Source organism: Dasypus novemcinctus, chromosome 7, assembly GCF_030445035.2.
Source record: "Dasypus novemcinctus isolate mDasNov1 chromosome 7, mDasNov1.1.hap2, whole genome shotgun sequence".
Classification (NCBI taxonomy): domain Eukaryota; kingdom Metazoa; phylum Chordata; class Mammalia; order Cingulata; family Dasypodidae; genus Dasypus; species Dasypus novemcinctus.
Window position 1 is genome coordinate 101651817 of NC_080679.1, and position 25533 is coordinate 101677349.

Below are 25533 nucleotides of genomic sequence, written 5' to 3' on the forward strand. Positions count from 1 at the left end.
GCATATGATCTACTCCCTACCCCTTCCACACTTTCTTGTCTAGTTAATATATTTATACTTTTGTCATATTTTCTTTAAATTTTTTGAAGTGATTTAGAAGAGTTGCGTGATAATTAATGATGAATTGTATTAAATCCTGTATGTCTTCAGGATAGTTGGTTTGTTCTTTTGGCTGGGCCATCTCTTCCTGTTTCCTAGTATGGCTTGTAATTTTTTGCTGTTTAGGCATCTGAGTATGTTTGTGTAGTTACTGTGATGGCTAATATATTTCTCTCCTCTGTAGTTTTTTTTTTTTTTTTCTTTTTCCACAGCTTTTCTTTGATATTTGATTCAACTTATTCTCAGTCTTTAAAATTGCCCAGTTTAAGTTTTCAAAATCGGTCCAGGGACTCACTAGTGTTGCACAGATTTTCTCCCAGAGGTTGGATAATGAGAGCTTGAACAGTTTTTGTCCGTGCAGTTTCCAGATTAGCCAGCACATGGCACTGGCCAGCATACCTTTTCACAGATGTGTTTCAGTCTCAGCTTTCTTCTGTTCCTGTGTTGAATCTCTAGATTGGAGATTCAAAGTGGGCTCTACTGACCAAACTCACGAAAGAAAAGCACCCCAACTTCCCCCCTCTTTTTTCTTGAAACAGCTGACAGGGAAAAAGATGTCTTTTTCCCTCTCAGTTGGCTATAGTGAGCCAGTGGTTTTACCACAGCTTAATATCTTAGGGATGGAGGGCCTTTCCCAGCTGCTGTGTGGTCTTGGTAACTCACTTTTGTCATTTCAGCTTTTCATCTCTTGGTCCCTCACCCTCCTGGGAGTTGTGTAGCACTGTCATAGTCTGCTGAACCCCAAAGCAGGTTCCTTGGACAGCTTTGGCTCTTTCTCCATTGTTTTTGTGAGAGCATTCAGCTCTGCCTATTAGTCTGTCACTGTTCTTCCCACAATCCTCTCATCTGATTATTTTTGATGTTGTAGGTCAGTTTCTCCCTCTTGTCCAGGGTCTTATTGTTGGTTGGCTTTGTGTTGTCTCTTCTTTAATATTTTGTCCAACATATTATGGACCTTTAGAGTTGCCTGTGTTTATTTGTTCAGATTTTCTAAGCTCTTCTCCATCTGTTTCTTGTCCTGGATATGTGGTATAGTTTTTAGGATTGCACTCTTTGTGCAGTTATTTCTCCTCTGAGAGGAAGCTTCATTTCCTCTGTTTCTTCTCTGGAAATATTGATTTGTTCTCTTTGGTTTGTTTCTTTGTAGTTGTTACTTTTATTTCCTTTCCCTCCCCCTCCCCATCCTGTTGTTTTTGCTGTCTGTGTCCATTCCCTGTGTGATTTTCTATATCTATTTCTCTTTTTGTCTTCTCTTGTCTTTCTCCTCTAGGATTTACCAGGATTTGATCCTGGGAGCCTCTGATGTGGGTAGAGATTCCCTGTCAATTACGTTACCTCAGTTCTTAGTCTCTGCTGTGCTACACCTTGACTCTCCCCTTTGTCTCTCTCTTGTTGCATCATCATCTTGCTTTGGCTCACAGTGCAGGTACTGGCTCGCTGCACAGGCACACTTTTCTCTTCTTCTTTTTCACCAGGAGGCCCCAGGGATTGAACGCAGGTCCTCCCATATGGTAGATGGAGACCCTATCACTTGAGCAACATCCACTTCCCTTTCTTTAGTTTTGTGTAGTGTTTTCTCTCTAGTTTGTATGGTATGTTTCCATTCTCTCCCTCACTAGTGCCTCCTTTTCCTTATACTTTTCAGTTCTGGGGTTCTATCTTACAGCAGCTCAGTTCCACCCATCCACCCAATTTTTTGTTTTCTTTTGTGAAGCTTTTCTGCCTCCATTTTCTTCCCTGTTAGGGTATCCTGCCTCCCTCCTGGACCCAGAATGGGGTCAATCCAGAATGATCCATCTGTTTTGGATTTAAGTCATCCAGTGAACAGAGACTGGATTGAGTGAGTACACCTCTTGATAACATTGCTGCTGCTCTCACTCCCCCCAACCCCCCGGGTCCCTTTATTATATGGCTTCTCAGTGGCTTGTGTTCCTTTCTTAGGCTCTGTGGACTTGAATGTCTATGCCTGGATATGTGTGGGGTTCTGACTCATAACTGTGAGTGCCTCCGTAGTCTGCATCTGCAGCAGTAGGTACCAAGGCCATACTGTCTCAGCACACCTCCCAAGATGCGTGGGACCGAATGAGAAAGAGGGGGTCTGTAATAGCACCTCCATTCAGAAAACCTCCTGCCTGTTCTTGGAGATGATGATTCTTTGTCTTCAATTCAGCATTTGTGGAGTCCTTCCCCAGTCTCTATTGTACTCCAGAGTTCTAAGCAAGTGGGATTTGTCCTTTTGTTAGTTGATCCTGAGGGAAGACTCTTCCAGGGGATGTCTTAAGTTGCTGTGTTGATTATGTTACTTCAGGATGGATTGCTTTTTAATCAGTTGGAACTTACATAATAAAACTTAAAAATTAGGATATATTGCCAAGGAGAAGCTTAAAAGTTGTTTTCACCAACTTATCCCTAGTGAATAATTTTACTTGCTTATTCTCTGGTTCATGAAAAGAGAACACAGGTTTTTCTTTTGGATACTTGGAAGATAAATCCCATATTGTCAGTTGAAAGAAGCAAATAACCTTGGAGTGTTATTTCTGCTCTTGAGTCCATATCTGAAACAGCTCCCTAAGTATTTTGTCCCTATAAAAAATCCATTCATAGCAGATGTAGAAAAGGAATTATTCCAATAATCTGTCTTTTTAAATAATGTCTAGCATTTTTCACAAATAAGTTTTAAGCCCTTCATTCCTAGACCAACTTTAATTTTAACTTCTTATGAGAGTTTTAAAATTCATTCTTTACTTGATAGCCTAATTAGTTTTAGTGTCTTCCACATAATTGAGTGTTGGCTTACATGTTGAACTAATACTTTTTCCAGTTTGTTTCTTATATGTATCATTTTTTTCCAGTTTACTTGTGATATCTTTTTAGGCTTAAATCATGCCCTTTTAGTATTACTGTGTTCTGCATCCAAAGGTCCTTAATAATTGTATGAACTTTTTAACTTCTTTGATTCCTTCAGAATCCTGATTTTTATGACCGGTGTAGATTGTTAGAAATTGAGCTAAGTGAAGTTTGATTTGTTAGTCTCTAGAGATTGAGTATGTGATGCATGAGTATTATTAGATTCCCTCCTGTCATTGTTCCTTGGCTAATGTTTTTTACCAAGTGAAATATTCTTCATTCACATGCTTTAAAATAGCTCTCATATTGCTGATATAGCTAGCATAAGTAATTCTCCCTCTTCTTGAAACCTCAGCTACAAAATTCTCTGGTACCCGAGATAGATAAAAATGAATCATTAAATTTTTTTTTGAATTACACTTTTTTTTCTTTATTGGAAAGGTGGGTTTACAGAATAATCATGCGTAAAATTCAGAATTCCCATAAACCACTCCATGACCAACACCTTGCATTGGTACGGAGCATTTATTATATTGATGAGAGCACATTTTTATAATTATACTAATTTTAAAATTATACTGTTAACTAAAGCTCATGTTTTAACTTAAGAAAAGAACCATTAATTTTTAACTCTTGGAAGTGGTGCTATGACTCTGGAGGACAAGTATTTAGGGTGGATTTAATTGATTTGTTAATAATTAATCCTGACTATTCTAAATATACTTTTCTCATTTATTATTGCATGTGTAATATTCATTTATATTTATTCACTTTATTTTTCTCAGGTCCAAAGAATTTTTCGTGAAAGATTTTGTCATCAAAGTCCACATAGTAACCTCTTTGGAGTACAGGTACAATATAAGTAAGTCTAGCTGTCTACTAGCCTTTTATGAACCCTGCTCCATATGTCCTCTGGATTTTGCAAGAATTTTTATATACAAATTTGACCTTAAGTAAGACTAAGAAACATTTTTATAGAGACAGATATTTTTTGCTTTTCATATATTAGCACTGAATATCATGAAGGAGGAACAGCTATAAATGTTTCCATAATGAGAAAGTGTTTTAACTTTTCATCTTGTTTTGCTTCTCTTATGTGGGAATATGGGGATAATTCTGAGCCTCTTGCCCCTAAAATCCAGTAGGCAGCTGTGGAGTAAGAAGGCCAGTGTGCTAGATGTAGGATTAGATTCTGAACCTAAGTAACTTAATAGCTGCCACTGTTTATCCTTGTCCTATAACATAATGATGAAGGTGTATACAAACTTACTAGGTTTCCAGAGAGGCAGCACTGACCTTCAATCTCCTGTACTCTTCAGCTTGGGACTACTTAGATATTTAATCAGTTTCCCAGAGGGAGGGACGAAAAGAATGGCAGTTTATTGTGTTTTTTGCAAATTCTGCTTATGAAACACTGTTACTGAGCAAATTATTCCAACTTCCCTTTTTCAATTTTGACCTGTTTATGTTATTTCAGACACTTAATTGAACTGTTAAAAAGAACAGCTATCCATGGAGAAAGTAACTCTGTACTAATTATTGGACCACGAGGATCAGGAAAGACCATGGTAAAAGCTGTTGATTTCTGGCATTTCTTTGCTTTGGCAGGCAGATGTTGAATCTTATTTTAGTCAACATTGAAAATGTTTTATTTTCATGATTTCATCACTAACATTTTGCTGTTTTGTAATTTTTTCTTAAAATTAGAAAAGCCCTATAAAGTTAGGATGGTTTAGTTGAGTTGAGCATAACATTTTTACCTTATTTTTCCCCTAGTGACAAATTTTCAATAGTTTGTCCCATCATCATTTTTTCATCTTTGAGGAATTAGAGATTGCCAGTAGGAAGAAGCAAACTAGCATTTATTGAGAACTTTGTACCTTTTATGTATATTCACTCATTGATTCTTTATACTTACTCTGCAAGGTAAGTATTATTGTCCCTGTTCCATAGATTAGGGAACAATCATATCATGCATTCTCATTTTTAAATATATATGTATGTATATATTTTTTAGGTCCCCTCTCCCCTCCAGTTGTGTTTTTGCACTTGCTGTCTGCTCTCTGTGTCCATTCACCTTGTGTTCTCTTGTGTCTGTTTGTCTTCTCTTTGTGGTACCTGGAACCTATCCCGGAACCTTCAGTATAGGAAAGAGGCACTCAGTCACTTGAGCCACCTCAGCAACCTGGTTTGCTCTGTCTCCCATTGTCCCTTCTCTGTGTCTCCTTTGTTGCATTATCTTACTGTGCCGGCTTACCACACAGGCCAACTCGCCTTCACCAGAGGGCCCGGGGAATCAAACCTGGGACCTCCTACATGGTAGATGGGAGCCCAGTCACTTGAGCTACATTCGCTCTGATGCCTTCTCTTATTCCCCATTTTTTCTTCTTTACTTTTTAACCATAGCACAAGCAGTTTTTTCATATACACACTTACATCCTCAGTGATTCTGCATTCCCTCTTTATCATATTTGCTTAGTTAACATAATATATTCTTTCTTTTTTCTTTCATCCTTCACATTCTCTATTCAACATATGAGAGAAATTATAATTACAACATGGGGGAGTATTAGTATTTAAATTTTAGATGGTTTGGTTGTGTATTAATAAAAATTTGTTTTCTACCATATTCTGTGCAATAAATTTAGGTTTCAGTCTAATATATTATTTTCAAGAGTGTAAAATAATATGAAAGTTAAATATGTTTATTTTTTAAATAGTGTATGTTAACTACATTATTTTAAGATGAGTAAATTAGGATTTTAGTCATCTCACATATTCAGTATTGCTTGAAGCATACAGATTAGGAATTTAGGTCTAGGTAATTTTTCTTCCTTTTTTTTTTCTTTTAGCTCTAGTTCATTCCTTATGTGCTACAACCATTATTTCTTTTCTTTATTTTTCTTTATTTAGTTTTCCTTTGCTTTTGATTTCAGTGCTATTTTGGTTAGTTTTTACAAGAGAATTGACTTTATTACTAACATGCTCTTACACTTTTAGATTACTTTAAATACATCAAACATTACTTTGCACATTATTTACATCATGACTGCGGGTTGAATTCTTGGGCCAAAGTTTTGTCCCTTTTGGAATGATAAGAGATTTTGTTCATTTTGGGTTTTGTAGGAAAACATCACGTACAGGCTTTTTGCTTCCCCTCTTTATAAATTATTCTTTTCAGTCTGGGTAAGGTAGAATGCACTGTCATAAACCCTCAAATTTCCTGGCTTAATGCAACAATAGTGTGTATATTGCTTGCTCTTGCTACATGTCCCATGTGGGTCAGGACAGGGGCTCCTCTCTTACATTCATTCAGAAAAAGTGATGGTGGTTCATCTCAGCAGGTTCTCCACAATAACTCTGATGAGAGAAGAAAACATGGTGAATTATGGACAAGCTCTTAAAATTCCTGCCCAGAGATACAAAGCACACCTCACATTTCATTGGCCATAGGGAGTCACATGGGCACACCTAACTTCAGTTGAGCAAGGAAGTACAATCCTAAGAGGTGCCCTAGATGGGAGAAGTAATCAGAATTATTTGTAGAAGGTCTGTAATGACCACCATGCTTAACTTGTTTTGGTTTTGTGTGTATGTGTTTCTCCTGGTCTAGATGTTGTGAAATATCTTTTATTAGAAATATGAAAAATTTATGACTGTTATCTAAATATAATGGCGAAGGTCATAAAAATTGGTAATTCTGCAAACCCTCTCAGAATGAACTTAGGTGGTTTTTCAGTAAAGGATAATTTATTTTTTAATTTCATTGTTTTACTATCTTTGGGGGGAAAATCATACGAAAACTTCAACATTTTTAGGTAACATTTTAATTCTTCAAGAAGAATTATATCAGAGTATTAACAGAAAATGAAATATAGAGTAACAATACATTAGACCTGTCATTCTGTAATCAACTGTACATCTTGAAACAAGAAATGACATTTCAACAGAAAAACTGAAATTCAATGATTTTTATATCATCAGTCCTAAAAATATACTTTGTATAGCTAGTGACTCAATTTTTTCTTAAACTGCATGTTAGAAATTTGTCCTTAAAAGCATGGAGAAAGTTTAGAAAAAATGAATTAGAGCTAGCAGACATTTAATTTTCAAATAAATGCAGAAGATGAACATATGTCATTTCATTCACTAGTAAATTAAATTTTAAAATATATGTATTTTTAGGGAAAATTTGAGCAGATAGTACAAAGTGCCCATATTAACTCCCCCGCACCACCTCCCCTCCAGTTTCCTCTGTTATTAAGATCTTGCATTAGTGTGATACTTTATTTGCAGTTAATGAATCAATATTGATACATTATTAACTGAAGTACATGGTTTACATTAAGGTTTACCCTAATGTTGTACAGCCCCATGGAATTTTTCTGATTTAATTTTCATTCTGGTAGCACATATACAACCTAAAATTTCCCCCTTTAAACCACATTCAAATATATATTTCACAAATGTACTATATTCACCATCATCCATTTCCAAAACTTTTCTGTCATCCTGAATAGAAACTCTGTACAAGTTGATCATTAACTCCCTGTTTACTATACTGTGCCCTGGTAACCTATCTTTAGGTTCTGACTTTGAGTTTGTTTCTTCTAATTATTTCTGAATTTGTTTCTTCTAATTATTTCATATCAATAAAATCGTATGTGTCCTCATTATATAGGTTGTTGTCATTTTACTTTCATAATGAAATCCTTTAAAATACAAATGTTTTTTATTTCAATGAGGTCTCTGTGTTAGGGTTCTCTAGGGAAATAGAACCAAGAAGAGATATCTGAAAATAGTATGAGGTTTTATAAAATTGTCTCACACAACTGTTGGGATGCACAATTCCAAATTCACTAGGGCAGGCTGTAAACCCGGGACTCTGATGAAAGTCTTCTCGGTCAGTTTCCCAGGATGTGTTGGCTGTCTGAAGTAGAGACAGAAATTTTCTCCTTGAAGGCTGAAAACACTTCTCCTTTTAAGGCCTTCAGCTGGTTGTATGAGACATCACTCATTGTGATGGCAGTCTTGGCAGTCTCCTCAGTTGATTGTATAAGTAATCAGCTGTATTTGCAGTCAACTCACTGATCATTAAAGTCCACACCAAACCTGAGGATGCTCTTCTTAAAAATGGGAGATGGGCAGTGAGTTACAGTTCTTCACCACAGTTTCTCAGTTTCTTTGTCCTGCTCTTACCTGGATGCTGCATGGTGCTCTCCTGGCCTCTGGAGCCCTGGAGCAGTTGTTTCAGATAATTTCTGCCTCTGCACTGTTTTTGAAAGAGGAATGAGCCCTGTAGCTCCCTAATGTGTCCTCTTCCCCTGAAGTTTTCCCTGTCTAATTTACTTTTAAGTATTCCAATATTTAGAGTATTCCAATATTTAGAGGTCAGAGGTGTAGAGAATGTTTGTCCAAGGCTGCCAGTGCAAAATTACCAGAAATGGGTTGGCTTTTATAATGGGGATTTAATAGGGTTAAAACTTTAAAAGTTCCCATGCTGTCATAGTGTCCACATCAAGGCATTATCAGAGATGCGTTTCACCAAAGGTTAGCTGCTGACATATCCTGGAGTCCTGCTGTGTGGAAAGGCAAGATGGCAGCTGTCCATCTGGGGTTTTGCCTTCTCCTCCAGGCTGCTTTCTCCTCAAGCTCACCTGTAAGTGATCAAGGACATGGCATGGCTCATCTCTTCTGCTTTGAGCTGCTCCCTGGGCCTAGCCTTTCAGGAACCACTTTTCCTGCCTCTGCTGTTACACTGAATCCAGCCTCCAGCCTCTCTCTCTCAGCCTCTCAGCCTTTCTCTAGGCCAGAGGTTCTTAACCAGGGGTCCGTGAGCTTAAACTGAAATAAATAAAAAAAAAAAAATTCTTGTGGAAACGTGTTGGTGTGGGTGTGATACATTTATTAAGTAAAATACACATTATAGTGTGGACTTAGTAAGGGATCCATGGTTTCCACCTAACTGGTAAAGGTGTCCGTGGAACAAAAAAGATTAAGAACCCCTGCTCTAGGCCTTTCTACAGCTGTAGGTGATTCCAGAGTCATCTTTCACATGACAGAGTACAAATGGCATCTGTCTTTATCTGTGTGTTTCTTGCTTTCAGTTCTCAGTTTATACAGGACCCCAGCAAGAGGTCAGCGTCCCTACCTGGAGGTGCTAAGAACCTCACAATTCAAACTTTCTCAGAGGCTGTTCTCCAGCCTTTGCTGGGAACACCTTCCCTTTGCCTGGGTAGGAAATAATTCCATTCCCCTCTTCATCAACAACCAGTCCTGGTCAGCAGGGTGGGCGATGAGAGGGTCAGATCTCTTTAGTCCTATGCTGGCTCACAGAGCAAACAGTTTTGCATCCTCACCTTGCCTGGAAGGGCTTATGGGACACAGCAGACCAAATTTGTGGGTCAAAAACTGAGTCAACCTTAGGCTGAGTCCTTCTCTCTCCTGTTTCCTGGGGAACTGGATCCCTGGGCCCCAGGCCTTGAAATCTGAGAATTTGTAAGTGTCTTGTGGAGTAGGGAAGGACTCTGGCAGCTGCAGGTTTTAATTAATTGTTTGGCCATTTCAATTCTTTTCCTTTGCCTGTCTCCCTTCTGAGTTGTGTCTAGCCTTCCCCTGGTGTCCTAAACCCTAGTATAACATTTTTTTTCCAGGCGATTTCTACCTGTCTAATTGTTATTCTCTAAAACCAGTATTTTGGAGGACTAAATTAACATCATATCTGGGGAGAGTTCCCCATGATAGGGTCTGATCTGCTCCAAAGACAGAGAAGTGTACCACCTGACTTTCAGACAGTTTTCTATACATGTCACCTCTAAGTTGTATTTTTCCTAATAGTATGACCATTGATATTTTGAGATTGTCCTTTCTTAAGACTCTCAAGAGTACCTATGATCTGAGGTAGAATTCCCCAAGCTTTAAACACAATGCTGATATACCAGGAAAAGCTGGTAAGTTTGATATCCTTTTGTGAAGTCTAACAATTTGAGCATGGGTGATGTTTGCTTCTTCTTGTTGCACTGACAAATAGAAATAGCAATATTACAAGAACAAATAAAGAAATATTTCCTTTTTCAGAATAGTTTATCAGTAGTCCCAGTACCTTTGTTGAATAATTTTTTTTTGTCCTCACTAAATTTTGATAAAATTAATTTGTGCTTGGGAAGCGGACTTTGCCCAATGGATGGGGCGTCCACCTACCACATGGGAGGTCTGCAGTTCAAACCCTGGGCCTCCTTGACCCATGTGGAGCTGGCCCATGTGCAGTGCTGATGCCTGCAAGGAGTGCCGTGCCACACAGGGGTGTCCCTCGCATAGGATAGCCCCACGCGCAAGGAGTGCACCCCAAACGTAGAGCCACCAAACACGAAAGAAAGTGCGTCCTGCCCAAGAACGGTGCCACACACATGGAGAGCTGACATAAGATGACGCAGCAAAAAGAAACACAGATTCCCAGTGCTGCAGATAAGAATAGAAGCAGTCACAGAAGAACACACAGTGAATGGACACAGAGAGCAGACAATTGCGGGGGGGGGGAGGGAGGAGAGAGAAATAAATAAAAATCTTTTAAAAAAAAAGTTAATTTGTGCTAAACCTTTTTAGGTACATCCTCTTTTCCTAGACCACTTATTTTCGTGGTAATACCCTTCTATTTTTCATTCTGGAAAGAATAGTCCTCCATTATCACTCTTCTTCTTAAAAAGCTTCTTTGCTTTTCTTAATTCTATTCATTTTTTAATTCTTAAAAATGTTACACAGCAATCATTTGTAAAAATGCATGTGAAATTGCAATATAAGAGTGATACAATGTTATAAATAAAAAATATGTGTAAACCTTTATACAAATGTGAACGTTTACATTTGAACAACTTACGGTGGTATAACAACTTTCTGGGAATAATTATACTTAATAATTTTTTTCATTACCAGCTCTGTTTCTTAAACGTAAATTTTCTCTTTGAACCTGTCAGCTAACGAAGGGAACATCTCTTTTACAATTTAACCTATTTCTTTTAGATTTTTGTTTCATGATGACATACAAAATAGTTCAGAGTATTCTGTAGGAATTTATGTATTGGGGAATAGATTTTTAATAAAAATTGTGTAGCATTTTTCTGTTATATACTTTTCAATGGCTTTTAACTGATTTCAATTATATTTAGAGTACATGTCCTAGAGATTTATCATGTACCGAAACATAAAATTCATGAAGGCATAGTTTTGTGTGAGCTATCGAAAAATACTTCTTTTAAATTTTGAGAGTTGCTTCTAAACATTTATTAAAAGTTTGGGTAGATGATTGAGAGAGTGAAGCATCAATCTTGGCTCTGACATCTTAAGAAGGGATACACAAGAGATCGTCTAGTTAAACCTCATATATAAAGAATATGAACATTTATTTGTTAATTAAAAGGGTTATATTTCTCTTTCTCCCATTCATGGATTTATAAAAATATGGATTCATTTTTTTACTTTAAATATTTTATAATTTTTTAATTTAGTTAATAAATCATGCTTTGAAAGAACTCATGGAAAGAGAAGAAGTGAGTGAAAATGTATTACAAGTTCACCTAAATGGTAAGTCATTGGAAATGACTTCCAATGACATTTTGTCATTGGAAATGATGTAAGTTACGTGGGCTTTTTTTATATTATGAAACTAAATTCTTTTGCACGTTTTAAATCTGTATTGATAAAATAAAATTTTAAAACCTAGGGGGAGTAGATACAGCTTGAGCAGTTGAATGCCATTTTCCCACATGGGAGGTCCTGTGTTCAGTTGTTGGTGCTTCCTGAAAACAAACTGAACAACAAGCAAAACAAATGGACAAACCAACTCAGGGAAGCCAGTGTTGCTTGGTGGTTGAGCAGTGGCTTCCCACATACAAGTTCCCAGCTTCAATTTCTGGCCCCCAATACCTAAAAAAAACAACAACAACAAACTAGATTGATGCTTTTAAAAACCTTTACTTTAACATTCTATACACAATATATGACTAAATTAAAATTAAAGTAGATAAGGATTTTTTGTTGCCCATTATTTTACCTTTCTTTCTTTATAAATAATGATAGCCCCAAGGAAGATGGTTCTTTTAGTCTGCCAGAGGACTTCTTTGATGATTTTTATAAAGGAAATAACATGAATTACAGACTGACTTTTATTCTTCAGTTAAATTTAAAAGGCCCTGGAAAATGTACTTAATTTGGATATAATCTGCACTGTATCAAATACATATTTCCCTTTAATTAGATATTTTTAATCAACCTTTATTTCAGGACTGCTACAGGTCAATGATAAAATTGCCCTAAAAGAAATCACAAGGCAGTTAAATCTGGAAAATGTAGTTGGAGATAAAGTTTTTGTAAGTATCATTTTAATTCTTTTAAATAAACTTAATAGTAAAGTCTCTGTGGCATAGATTTTTTTTTTTGAAGTTCATGAATTTGAATTTGAAATATACGTATATTTTATTAGAAACCAAGCTCTAGCCGTCTATTTCTAGTCTTCAGACTCAGGTAGAATAGGAGTAGTGGAAAATATGCTGACTAAAAAGTCACACTATCTGGGTTAGAGTGTTGTCTCATAACCATTTACTAGCTAGATCCTAGGCTAATGAATATTTCTGAATTTTCTATTTTTCATCTGCTAAAGAGGTGGTATTTAATTATACTTATTCACAGGATTATTCTAAAGAAGAAAAAAGCATTAAATACAATTCATGTTTTTTAAAAATATACAAGTTGATAATGGACTGTACAAATGGCAGTTACCTCTTAGAAACTTAACCCACACCTCATTGTTGTAAAGGCTTGGGGTTTTTGGACAGTGAACATCAGTAACTTAAATGATTTCAGTATGATTAGAAATGTTTTAAAGCTTTAAAGTTTACCTATCTCCTGATAGGTAAAGGAAATATAATTAATATAATTTGTTGCAGCCGCAAATTTTCATGATGAAAAGACCCATCTTCACACTCTTTATGCAATATAAGGAGATTATATACATTCCAAGTTTATTCCTAGTCACTAGTAGTCATGTAGATAGAGTACTGTTACTTTTCTCTCTCAAATGAGTGCTCTTGCTGTGACAAAGCCATATTGTGTAGCCTGTCTAGATATGAAGGTATATAGACATTTTATTTTTTGTTAATTTTATCTATAAAAAGTTGAGCCAACCACATGTTCTTCCATAGTTTTCAGGTCTTTGAAGTGTAAGTTCAATCAGAATGCTCCTTCTACAAATCTCACATTCTACCTTTCCTCAGAATTTAATGTTTAAGCTCGTGTCATACTTGGTCAAGGCAATTTCCCATTATGTAGGCTTAGTGTGTTTTGGTTTTCAGTTGGCCTGGGATCCAACTATGCCTAAATGAACCTATTCTTATTTGAACCATAAATTAAGTTAATTTTAAAAAGCTGTTGCCTCTTTATCATCTTTGTCATCACTTTTATTATCATAATCATCAATTATATAATTACTTTAATACCTTTATTACATAGATTAGGCACCTGAGGTCATAAAATGGCAGAGACTGCACATTGAAAGCTTAAGGCGGTTAACCCAGACTTTCTGTTTTGCTATACTTAATATCAGTGCATTGTCTTTTAAATAAATAAATAAAAGACTAGCGACCTTTGAGTAACTGTGTGTGTTATTATATTTATGGATGATGCTTCTTGACCTGTCTACCTTAAAAATAGTATTTACTTTGTAGCATGTGACCATCACAAATATGGGGAAGCTCTTAGAAACACTTTAAGCTGTTTTTGTATCGTTTATCTCAACTGGGAAACAAGTGGTTTTCTTTTCTCCTTCTCAAATTTTATGTTATCCATTTCTTTAAATTAAAAAATCTGAATGAAGTAAAAATGACTAATGAAAAAGTATCTTAATGGTGTCTCTTCCCACAAACTCTGGTACATCTGGATAATGCATCTCCTACTCTATTTAATTTTCAGCTAAAATTTTAAATTGTATCCAAAAATAGTTTCCCTCTGTTCCAAGTTAACATAGCCAAATTTGATATGATGTATACAAGTTCCGCAATATGCTTCTAAATAGAGATAAATTATTTTATTATCTAATATTTGGTGTAACTTTCTTTTGCCTTTTCCTTTGGAATCTTATTTAAAGTCATGGTTATTTAGTGCTACAAATTAATTTAAGATTCATAAAAGTTAACGTGTTCTAGGTGTGTGTGTTTCTAATTCTTAACTTTACAGATTTTGTCCAGAAAGTATAAATTTCAAACATGATGCAGTGTTACCATTTACAGTGCTATACCCTCAGAATCTATTTAATTCAACTCTTAGATTGTGAGCATGGAAATATTCAGTTGAGAATCTCTCCAATGACTGTAATTTACTGAATGAAAATAAATATATAGTGTCTATATAATGTGTAAGAGTTTTGACACACCTCTTTTTTTCCTTATTCCACTCACCTTCTAATTATGGTATCTTTTTTGTTGTCATTCAGGGAAGCTTTGCTGAAAACCTTTCATTTCTTCTGGAAGCATTAAAAAAGGGTAATTTTTGGCATATTTCAAAGCATCAAAAAATATTTTTAGCTTTATAGTTCCCCTGATTATAAAGGTAATACATGTTTTCATAAAAATCTCTTAGAAAAATCAAAGAATAAAAATCACTTTAATCCCACCACTGTAATAGTATCTCTGCTAACATTTGGTTTCTTACTTCCATTTGCCTGCAGCAAAACATCTCTCTCTATATATATACATATATATATATATATATATATTTTTTTTTTTTAATTTCTCTGCCCCCCTCCCCCGTTGTCTGCTTTCTGTGTCCATTTGCTATATGTTCTTCTGTGTCCACTTGGATTCTTGTCAGCAGCACTGGGAATCTGTGTCTCTTTTAGTGGCATCATCTTGCTGTGTTAGCTCTTCGTGTGTGCGGCACCACTGCTGGGCAGGCTGTGCTTTTTTTCATGCAGGGCGGCTCTCCTTGCTGGGCGTACTCCTTATGTGTGGGCTCCCCTACGTGGGGGACACCTCTGTGTGGCATGACACTCCTTGCACGCATCAGCACTGCGCCTGGGCCAGCTAACCACACAGGTCAGGAGGCCCTGGGTTTGAACCCTGGACCTCCCATATGGTAGGCCGATGCTCTATCAGTTGAGCCAAATCTTATTCCCAACACCAATATAGCTATAGAGATAAATACAGTTTTTACAAGAATAAAATAATATTTTGCATATTATTTTGAAATCTTTTCACTTTGTAATAGTTTATGAGCTCTTTCCATGTCATATAAATACATTTCATTTTATATAAGTACTATCATTTATTAGCTAATAACCACTTATGGGCTTTTGTTTCTAGTTTTTTGTAATTGGGAAGAATTGCATAGATTATCAGCCAGGTATTTCCTGGAATAATTTCAGTAAGTAGAATTCTGGGTTAAAAGGCACCACATTTAAAATAATATGGCCAAACCACCCTAGAATGCTTTATTCTTTTCTAAATGTTTGAGAATGGTTTTCTTCACAAATTCATAAACAATAGATAATATTTTTAAGTTTCATGTTTCCTTGTCTAATAATAGTAACTTAAAGCCTTAGTTTAACTTGCATAATTTTCATACTGGTGGTAGTCATCTCTTTATATGTATATTGGCCACTGATATTTTCTGTCCTGGTTCATGTATTTCCTATTGGTTCTTTGCCTTATTTTTGTGGAGTGTAGCTCATACTTTGTCGTGAGAACTCTTGTACTTAGTTTTTTCTTAAATTTGGTTTGGATTTTTCTGTTAAACAAAATGTAAAGTTTATTCATAGTCACATCTATCCCAGATTTTTTTTACTCCCCCATATTATGCAAAAACTCATCCATGATTTTTTTCTTATACATATATTTTTAATTTGTAATTTAGTTAGAATTTGTTTTTAGATGTAACATGAAGAGATATAACTTTGGATGAACTAACCATTTTTCCATTTACTGTGTAATGCTATAATCTCTCAGATATAAATTTCAATATTATTTGCATCTGATCCTAATTTTTGAGTAGCCCCTCGAAAGTGTTTGTGCTAGTATTAAACCATTTTGGTTTTATTATCTGGTAGAGTAATTCTTCCCTTAACCTCACTTTCTTTTTACATTTTAATATAAATGTAAAGCCTTTAAACCTTAGGTAACAGTGCTTTTTCTGCTAAGGTAGTTTCCATTGTTGTGGTTGGAAAAAGCATCCAAAAAGGGTCTCATGTTGAAATTTCCCCGTTACTGAAATGTTAAAAGCTGTGATTGGATGGAGTTAAACTGGCCTTGGTTGAACTTAATAGTCTGACCATTATTTATAGAAATTATTTCTCTGGGAAGATGTAGTTTGCATTTCTATTTCTACTATAGGAACAAGTTTTCTTTGAAACATAAGTTAGTGGCTTTTTATATTTTAATCCCACTGTTTTGGTTCTGTTTAGATATTGAAAGGTCTTTGTCAATTTTCTGATTCTATGAGAATGATTGTATTTCCATAATTTCAAAAACAGCAGTCTTGGGTTATTTAAATGCTTTTCTTAACTTTTCATTAGCAAACTAAAATGTAATCCACTTGAGGGGCTCTTTTTATCTTCTAAATGCTTTTTGTTTTTGTTGAGTAAATGCACGTTTTAGTAAGTACCCTGCCCAAAGTAGACTATGCATGTTTGTTGAATTGAGTTTTAAAAACGGAAGTGTAGTAAATAATTTGCAAATTTAAGCAAGGTTTATAATAGCTTGTTAATGTGAAACTCTTTATTTTGTCTTAGGTGATCGAACTAGCAGTTGCCCAGTGATCTTCGTGTTAGATGAATTTGATCTTTTTGCTCATCATAAAAACCAAACACTCCTATATAATCTTTTTGACATTTCTCAGTCTGCACAGACTCCAATAGCAGTTATTGGTCTTACATGTAGATTGGTAAGCCTTTTTATTTAAAAAAAAAAATGGTTATAATGTTTAGAAAACTCTAGCTTAATTCCTGGCATAATTATTTTTTCATTCATGTTCAATTGTTAGGTATTTTTAAAATTGTGTCTCACCAATGTCCAATGTATTCATCCCACTTTTCAACTCAGATTGAGGAAAAAAAACAGAAAATAGTTGTCATATATGCTTATAAACTAATGCTTGTCCCCTCCTATGGAATCACTGAACAAAAACTATGAAGTCATTCTTTTCATATTTTGGAAATACTTGGAATCAGTTCAATACACTGTCCTATACTTTGTAAGTACACATCTCCAAAAGTGGAAGGGATTGTTTCTATCAAACTGTGTATAGGACTTTAGAATGCTTTTATCCCTAATCTTATGTTGAACTTTGTATATCTTCCTACACAGGCCTTTTTCTGTTTGCCTTTTACTCTCATAGTATGAACTTTGTTAGTGAAATTCAGATAAAACTGGTATTAAGTCACTTCATATACTCCTATGACTGCCATGCCTCTATATCTTTTATTCTTCCTTTCCCATCTCCATTTCTGGCAGGCTTATTTCAGGGCCATTTGTTTATTCGCCTTTCCTACAGCTCTTGGTCTTTTTTTTGAAAGAAGACTTTTTAACTAAGTCAACTTTTTTTTTCAGGGCTGTTTTTCTATATAGTAAATTTCTCTGTACCTCCTTCCCCACTGCACTCAAGCTTGTGATATACACCTTCAGAATGAGTCTCCTTATAGAGTGTCTGACTTGTGCTTCACATATCTTTATTCCTCCTTTGCAAAATCAGCATGTATCACAGAGGTAAGGGGGAAGCATCATCCTTTTGACAAAAAAAAATCTTCCTTTGGGTAGCAGATGTTTATTGACCCAGTGAAGGCCTAATTTAAGGGCCAGCAGCTCCTTAGCAATGTTTTCAGAGGCTCATTTTTATTCTGTGTATATATAATTCTCCAGCTGTCTAATTCATTCAAATGTGTGTAGGTATCCATGTTCATGGAGGATGAACAAAAGGATAAATGGAGTAGTAGCTTTGTCAGCAAGCAGCTTTTTCCCCTGTTGAATAAACTAAATTATTTTTTTACTATTCCTTCTTTCCCCATATTGCCAACTTATAGTCCACCACTAAAACATCTTTTACTTTCAAGTCTTTCTTTCTGTTCTTACTGTCAGGCTCTAGTTATTACTTGCAGAGTTTGTTTCCACTCCCTTTCAGCCATTTTCCTATATGGCTAGCATATGACTGCTCCTTAATAGAATATAAATGTGCACTCTCTTTCTGAACAAAACATCCTCATTTAATTCTCTCAATATTGCCACTATTGACCATGTAAAAACATTCAGTTTCTTCATTTGCCCCTTCCCTACAATTCCTAGTCTAGCCATTAATCTTTTCCCGTCTTCCTTCGCAACTTATCATCTCACTTTGTTCACTTGATTAGTTTCTTAACCTGTCTGTTTTGAGAATAACCTGGGTAGATAAAATTCATATTTCTGGCGTTTTTTAAACTTTTTTTATTGTAGAAATTTTCAATAATGTACAAATGAGAGAATAATAAAATGAACCCCAGTTATCCCTTCCCATTCATCACCTAGCTTCAAGAATTATTGTGAGCTTGTTTCATTTATCCTCTACTGTCTTCCATCCCCGGATTATTTTGATGCAAAAAGCAGACATTATATCATTTCATCAGCAAGTATTTCAAAATGTATTTTCAGAAGATTAAGGGCACTTTAAAATTTATTTCCTTAAAATAATTATCATACCTTAAAAATTAATAATTCCTTAAAAACCTTCAGATTTCAAGCCTGTGTTCAAATTTCAGGTGAGGAGTGGTGGCTTTTTTTGTATAGCAGCTTTATTAAGATAGAATTCATGTACCATATACAATTCACCCGTTTAAACTAAAATTCAATACTTTCTAGTATTTTTACAGTGTTATGCTCTCATCAAAAGAATTTTAACAATCACATAATATTTAGGTGTTACCCCCAACTATCTCATTGCCCCTTTCTTTCTCCCCATCTCCTCCCCTCCCAGACAACCACTATTCTTTCTGTCTTTATGGATTTGCATATTCTGGATATTTTGTATAAATGACATCCTATACTATGTGGCCTTTTGTGTCTGCCTTATGTGTCTTTTACTTAGCATAATGTTTTCCTGGTTCATGCATGTTGTAGCATATATCACTACTTCATTTCTTTTTTTGCCAAATAATTTTCCATTATATGGATCCACATTTTATGTATCCATTTGTCAGCTGATGGACATTAGGTTCTTTCTACTTTTTAGCTATTGGAAATAATAATGCTATGAGCATTCATATGTAAGTTTTTTGTGGAAATATGTTTCCATTTCTCTTGGATATATATATCTAGGAGTGGAATTATAACAGTATATTACAATTTGTAATTTCATGTACCATAATTTTTTAGAAAACGTGTATTAGGAATGGTAATTCCTACCCATCTATATAATTTAGGAAAACAGTTTTCCTTTTGTGCTTTTGATGACTGGGATAGTTTGAGCCCATATCAACTCTTTGGAAGTATTTATATGTCTAAGAAAACTTTGCATGTCCCTGCAATTAATATATGTATTGGCTATTGATCTTAGTTATCTATTAGTTTCTTGTATTCTTTGACAGTAAACTTTTCCATCTTTTTTTTTAAGGAAAAGTGGCACAAATAAAAGTGTATTTTAAATATATCAATATAAAAACCAAAAGATAGAGTAAGTCATCAATGTCATGCTCTGTTCCTGCCAATTTCATCTTCTAATTGCTTCCTTTTTCCCAGCAGAGCTTCAGCTTTAAGTTTATAGGTAGCTGAGTGAACTGAACTGTGTCCCATTACATGTACTGCATCTTGAGCTATTGTTACATAAAATATTGAAGAGATGTTTAAACTTTTATGAATGTATTCAGTCCCACTGCATTATATTATCTTAATTTTTATATAAATTCTTCATAGTTATGTACACATTACTTACTGAAACTCTTGATGTGTATTGAATGGTCAGAAATTTTCCAGCAATCATTGTAGGTCATAGAATGTTACAAATTAGCTGAGAATGATATCTTAAAAGGCCATGACATTATGAGGGCCACGTATTCTTAGTAGGGGATTATTTAAAGCAGTTTACATAAAAAAATGTTTTTAATTCTTAATATGTATAATAGTATAAGCATTGTTAGATATAAGTAATAGTTTAAATACTTAGACATTTAATATTGGTATAATGTTTTTAACATGCATCTTATAGGAATTTTTGTTTGTTTTTAAGGATATTTTGGAACTCTTAGAAAAAAGAGTGAAGTCACGATTTTCCCACCGGCAAATACATTTAATGAATTCATTTGGTTTTCCACAATATCTTAAAATATTTAAAGAACAATTATCTTTACCTGCAGAATTCCCAGACAGGCTTTTTGCTGAGAAGTGGAATGAGAATGTTCAGGTAACTTGAAACAAAGTCAGTAATGTTAAAGTAATTTATGTGTCTTGCTTTAGTATTTGAAAGCAGTTAAAATTTACACAGTTTCTAATGTTCCTGTGGCATAGAACTACAGTAATGCAATTCATACAAGTATATATTTTCTTTATTTTCCCTTTTCTAAAAGCCATTTGAAATCTCTTTCTCTGAAAAGAATTTCATAGGCCTTGGGACTTCTGACTAGTTTGAAGTAAACTTAACTAAAAATGAATGTTTTGTATCATTTATATTTTATATAATTTTGTTAATAAATTCTTGTCTAAAAAAATGTTTTCTGTATTTTACAAATTTAGCAATAAACTTGTTTAATGCTTCATACTTACCTGTCTTATGTAGATTCCCGCCCCCGCCCCTAATTCTCATAAATAGCCTTCAACTTTAATTTTGTTGGGTCTAGTAAGAAGCAAACTGGGCTGTGGTACCTCTGGTTATATTATCATTGGTGCATCCCATGTGGAGTCATTGGACTCTTGTGGGTTTTAAATTAAAGAAGCAAAGATTTTCTAAGCCTTTTGGACTCTGTAATTTAACCTCTGCAGTTAAGCTGCATGGCCCAACTTCTTAAGACCATTGTATAAACTCAGCATATTTAGTATCAGTTTATCTGGTGCTGGCAAGCAGTTTCACTTGGCAGGGTGTTGGTGATTGAACCATGTCCCTCAAAAAAGTCATGATGAGGTCCCAAGCCCTGGTTCTGTGGGTATAAATCTATTTATAAATAGGTCCTTTGAAGATGTTACTAGTTAAGGTGTGCCCAAACTAAGTGAGAATGGACCTTTATCCAATATGGGTGAAGTTCTTAAAAGCAAAGGAGTTTGGACTCAGGGAGAGAAGCCAGAAGAGAAAGGAGAAGCTGCTGTAATGTGCATTGCCGTGTGACAGAAAAACCATGGATTACTGGCAGCTAGCCCCAAAATACCACAGTCTTCAGTGAGAAGAAAGCACTGATAAGCTGACACCTTGACTCTGGACTTTTAGCCTCAAATCCATGAGCCAGTAGATTCTCATTAAGCCAACCCATTGTATGGTATTTGTTTTAGCAGCCAGGAAATTAAAACAGTTTTGGGAAGTAGAAAGTTAGGTGCTGTTATTACAAATACCTAAAATGTGGGACTACTTTAAAATTGGGTAATGGGTAAAGGCTAGAAGAATTGCATGGTGCTTGATAGAAAAAGCTTAGATTGGTTTGAAGAGACTATAGTAGAAATTTGGACACTAAAGGTTGTTCCAAAGAAGTTTTAGAAAGAAATGGTTAATGTTCTTTGAAACTGGAAGAAAGGCATTCCATGTTATAAAATGGCAGAGAACTTGGTGAAATTGAGTTCTGATGAACTTGTAATTGAAGAACTTGGATATTTGGATGAGATTTCAAAGCTAAGTGTGCAAGGTACAGTCTGGTTTCTCCCTACAGCTTATAGTAAAATGTGAAAGGAAAGGGATAAGCTGAGATTTAAACTCTTAAGCACAAAAAATCAGCAATTGATGGTTTTGAAAATTCTGTCTGTCCAGGTAGCATGCTCTGAGACTAAGGCCAAAACCAGTTCTATCAAGAACCTCCTTGAACTTTCAGGAAGTGAGTTACCAAAGGACAATACTTCACACAAAGGTTTAACTGAACAGTCCTTCGATAAAGAGGATATGGGTGAACCTGGATATATTCTCTGTTGAAGTGGAAATCTAGATTGAAAGTGTAGTTTTGTAGAAGAATGTATGGAAAGTTGTATTATCTGATGGTTTAGTGCCTTTTGAACTGCATTCAGAACTAACAAAGTGCAACCATAAGCCAATCAATTCCTGTTGTTTAAACCTACCCACTGTATGGTATTTATTTTAAAATATAGCTGGAAATCAAAAACTCAGAGAGAAGGGGGTGTGTGTGTGTTTTAATAACATAATTGAAAAATAATGTTATTGAATAAATTCCACTTGGTAGAATCTTTCAAAAATATGAGAAACGAAATAATATAGAATCCTTGGTTTTGAAAGATTAGGAAAAAGACTGCTTTTTAAATATAAATTATAATCAGAATGATAAGATCGTTGAATAATTAGGTTAGTTTACAGAGCCTTTATTCACTGTATTTAAAACAATGATTATTTTTTGTTAAAAGCAATAATGATAGATTTTTTTACTAAGATATATTAAATATCAATACCAAATGAAAGGTGTGAATTTGAATTTATACTTAAAAAAATTTTTTTATGTAAAGATATGGTTTGATCTTGTAAGTACTATTAATTTTATAACATTTTTTATATTATAGAAATACATTGAGCAAAATTTAATCAATGCAGAAGAATAATTGGTAAAAACTGGTAGTTTCCCTTATATACATAACCATTCTCCTTCCTTTTACTACAGAGTAATTATTTGGTCATAGCATTTCATGTTTTATAAAAGTAACAATTTTGGTTTTTTTTACATACAGTTCAAACCTTTCATATTCTTTGTTTTGCATTTTTCATTTTGGTTTGGTTGATAATTTCATCTTTTTTTTTTTCTTTTTTAAACAAATCCAAAATAAAAATTTTTTACAAGGGTACCAGGATTTGAATCCAGGACCTTGTCAGTGGGAGGCAGGTGCTCAACCACTGGCCTACATCTGCTCCCCAATGAGAGTTTGTTTGTTTTTTAGGATGTACTGGGGATCAAACCCAGGACCTCGTACATGGAAAGCGGTCACTCAACCACTTTTGAGCTACATCTGCTCCCCTAAGGAAATCAGTTTTATTGATACATATTAATAAAGTACACATATTTATATATAAAGTATACAATCAGAGGTATTTGTTATAAACACATAGTTCTGCATTCATCATGTCAATTATTATTAGAATGTTTTCATTATTTCAGTGATAATCAAAACAGACAAACAGAGGCAAATTCTTCACCTCTCAATCTCCCTATGCTTCCCCTGCTGTACTTGTATTAGTCAGCCAAAGGGGTGCTGATGCAAAATACCAGAAATTGGTTAGTTTCTATAAAGGTTATTTATATGGGTAAGGGCTTACAGATACCAGGCTATAAAGCATAAGTTACTTCCTCACCAAAGTCTATTTTCACATGTTGAAGCAAGATGGCTGCCAGTGTCTACTAGGGTTCAAGATTCCTGGTTTCCTCTCTTCCTGGGTCTTGCTTCTCTTTCCTCTGTGTGATTATTACTTCCTGGGGCTCCAGCTTAAGGCTTCAGCATCAGACTCCAACAAAAAAACTCCAACATAAAAAACCCTTATCTCTGTCCTTTGCCATGCCTTTTATCTGTGAGTCTGCATCCACCAAGGGTGGGAACTCAATACCTAATCACGTGGCCCAATCAAAGCCCTAATCATAACTTAATCATGCCCAGGTACAGACCAGATTACAAACATAATCCAGTATCTCTTTTTGGAATTCATAACCATATCAAACTGCTGCACTTCTCTTTCTGGCTATTCTTGCATAATTATTTATTGATTAAGCGGTTTTATTGAGATATGTTCACATACCACATGATCTAACCAATGTGTATAATCTGTGGCTTATAGTATAATCTCAATATTGTGCATTCTTCACAAAAAATTTTGTAACAATTACTTCAAGGAATCTAATCTCATTATATTTTATGGTAACGCATATTCAAGTTACTAACTCCATAAAATTACATAATATATTTAGTTCATAGTAGTGAAATAACACAGTATTTGTCATTTTGTGTCTGGCTTGCTTCACTCAACATAATGTCCTCCTGATTCATCCATGTTGGCATATGCTTCATGACTTCATTTCTTCTTACAGGTGCATAATATTCCATTATGAAAATATACCACAGTTTGTTCACCCATTAGTTGGTTCGTAGACACCTGGGTTCTTTCCAACTTGGAACAATCATGAATAACGCTTCTCTGACTGAACACGAGTGTGCAGATGTCTGTTTGTGTCCCTGCTCTCAGTTCTTCTGGGTATATACCCAGCAATGGTATTGTTGGGTCATGTGGCAAATGTATATTCAGCTTCTTTAGGAACTGACAAACAGTTTTCCCCAGTGGCTGTACCATTCTACATATCCGGAACAGTGAATAAGCATTCCTATCTCTCTTTATCCTCTCCAACATTTGTAGTTCTCTGTCTTTTTAAAAGTGACCATTCTGATAGGTGTGAAATAATATCTCATTGTGCTTTGATTTGTATTTTCCATAATCGCTAGTGATGTTGAGCATTTTTTCATGTGTTTTTTTTTTTTTGCCCTTTGTATTTCTTTGAACAAAAGTGTATTCAAGTGTTTTGCCCAATTTGTAATCAGGTCGTTTGTGTTTTTGTTGTTGAGTTGTAGCATTTCTTTATATATCATGGATTTAAACCCTTGTCAGATATGTTATTTCCAAACATTTTCTCCCATTGAGTCAGCTGCCTTTTTACCTTTTTGACAAAGACCTATGAGGTGCAAAAGAACTTAACTTTGAGGAAGTCCCATTTATCTTTTGTTTTTTTCATTTGTTGTGCATGCTTTAGGTGTAAGGTCCAAGAAACCATCACATAACACAAGATCTTTTAAGAAGTATCTTTACATTTTCTTATAGTAGTTTTATGACCCTGACTATTATATTTAGATCTTTGATCCATTTTGAGTTGATTTTTTATATTGGGAATGAAATAGGGGTCCTTTTTTATTCTTTTGGTTAATGGATATCCAGTTCTCCCAGCACCATTTGTTGAAGAGACTGTTTTTTGTCCTGTTAACATGGATTTGGTAAGTTTGTCTGTAGAGATGAGGGTTTATATCTGGACCATCAATTGTATTTTACTGATCGATGTATCTGTCTTTATGTCAATACCATTCTGTTTTGACCACTGGAGCTTTGTAATATGTTTGAAGGTCAGACAGTAAAAATCCTCCCACATCGCTTTTTTTTTTTTTATACTTTTGGCTGTACGGGTGCGGTTTCACTTCCAAATGTAGGTAATTATTACCTTTTCTATTTCTATAAAATAGGCTTTTGAAATTTTGACTGGTAGTGCATTTAATCTGTAAATCAGTTTTTTAGGTGATTCATATGATTCATATTCTTCCAGTCCATGAACATGGACTGTCTTTACATTTATTTAGATCTTCATTGATTTCTTTTAGCCTTGGTTTGTAGCTTTCTGAAGTTAGGTCTTGTACCTCTTTG

At 34.9% G+C, this 25533-nt stretch overlaps 1 protein-coding gene across 13 annotated transcripts in view; it reads left to right on the forward strand.

Annotated features, from left to right (window-relative positions):
- ORC4 (origin recognition complex subunit 4) overlaps nt 1–25533 on the forward strand; it is a 133711-nt gene that overhangs the window by 75459 nt on the left and 32719 nt on the right. For 5 of the 13 annotated variants that reach the window (XM_058300965.2, XM_058300967.2, XM_071216454.1 and 2 more), the window contains 7 exons: nt 3732–3808; nt 4424–4514; nt 11448–11523; nt 12223–12308; nt 14426–14474; nt 16718–16869; nt 20176–20349. In XM_058300965.2, coding sequence (XP_058156948.1) covers nt 3732–3808; nt 4424–4514; nt 11448–11523; nt 12223–12308; nt 14426–14474; nt 16718–16869; nt 20176–20349 — 705 coding nt within the window. Of the gene's footprint in view, nt 1–1843; nt 1940–3731; nt 3809–4423; nt 4515–11447; nt 11524–12222; nt 12309–14425; nt 14475–16717; nt 16870–20175; nt 20350–25533 lie in introns of all 13 variants that reach the window. The other 8 variants (XM_071216456.1, XM_071216457.1, XM_071216455.1 and 5 more) reach the window with 5 other exon arrangements.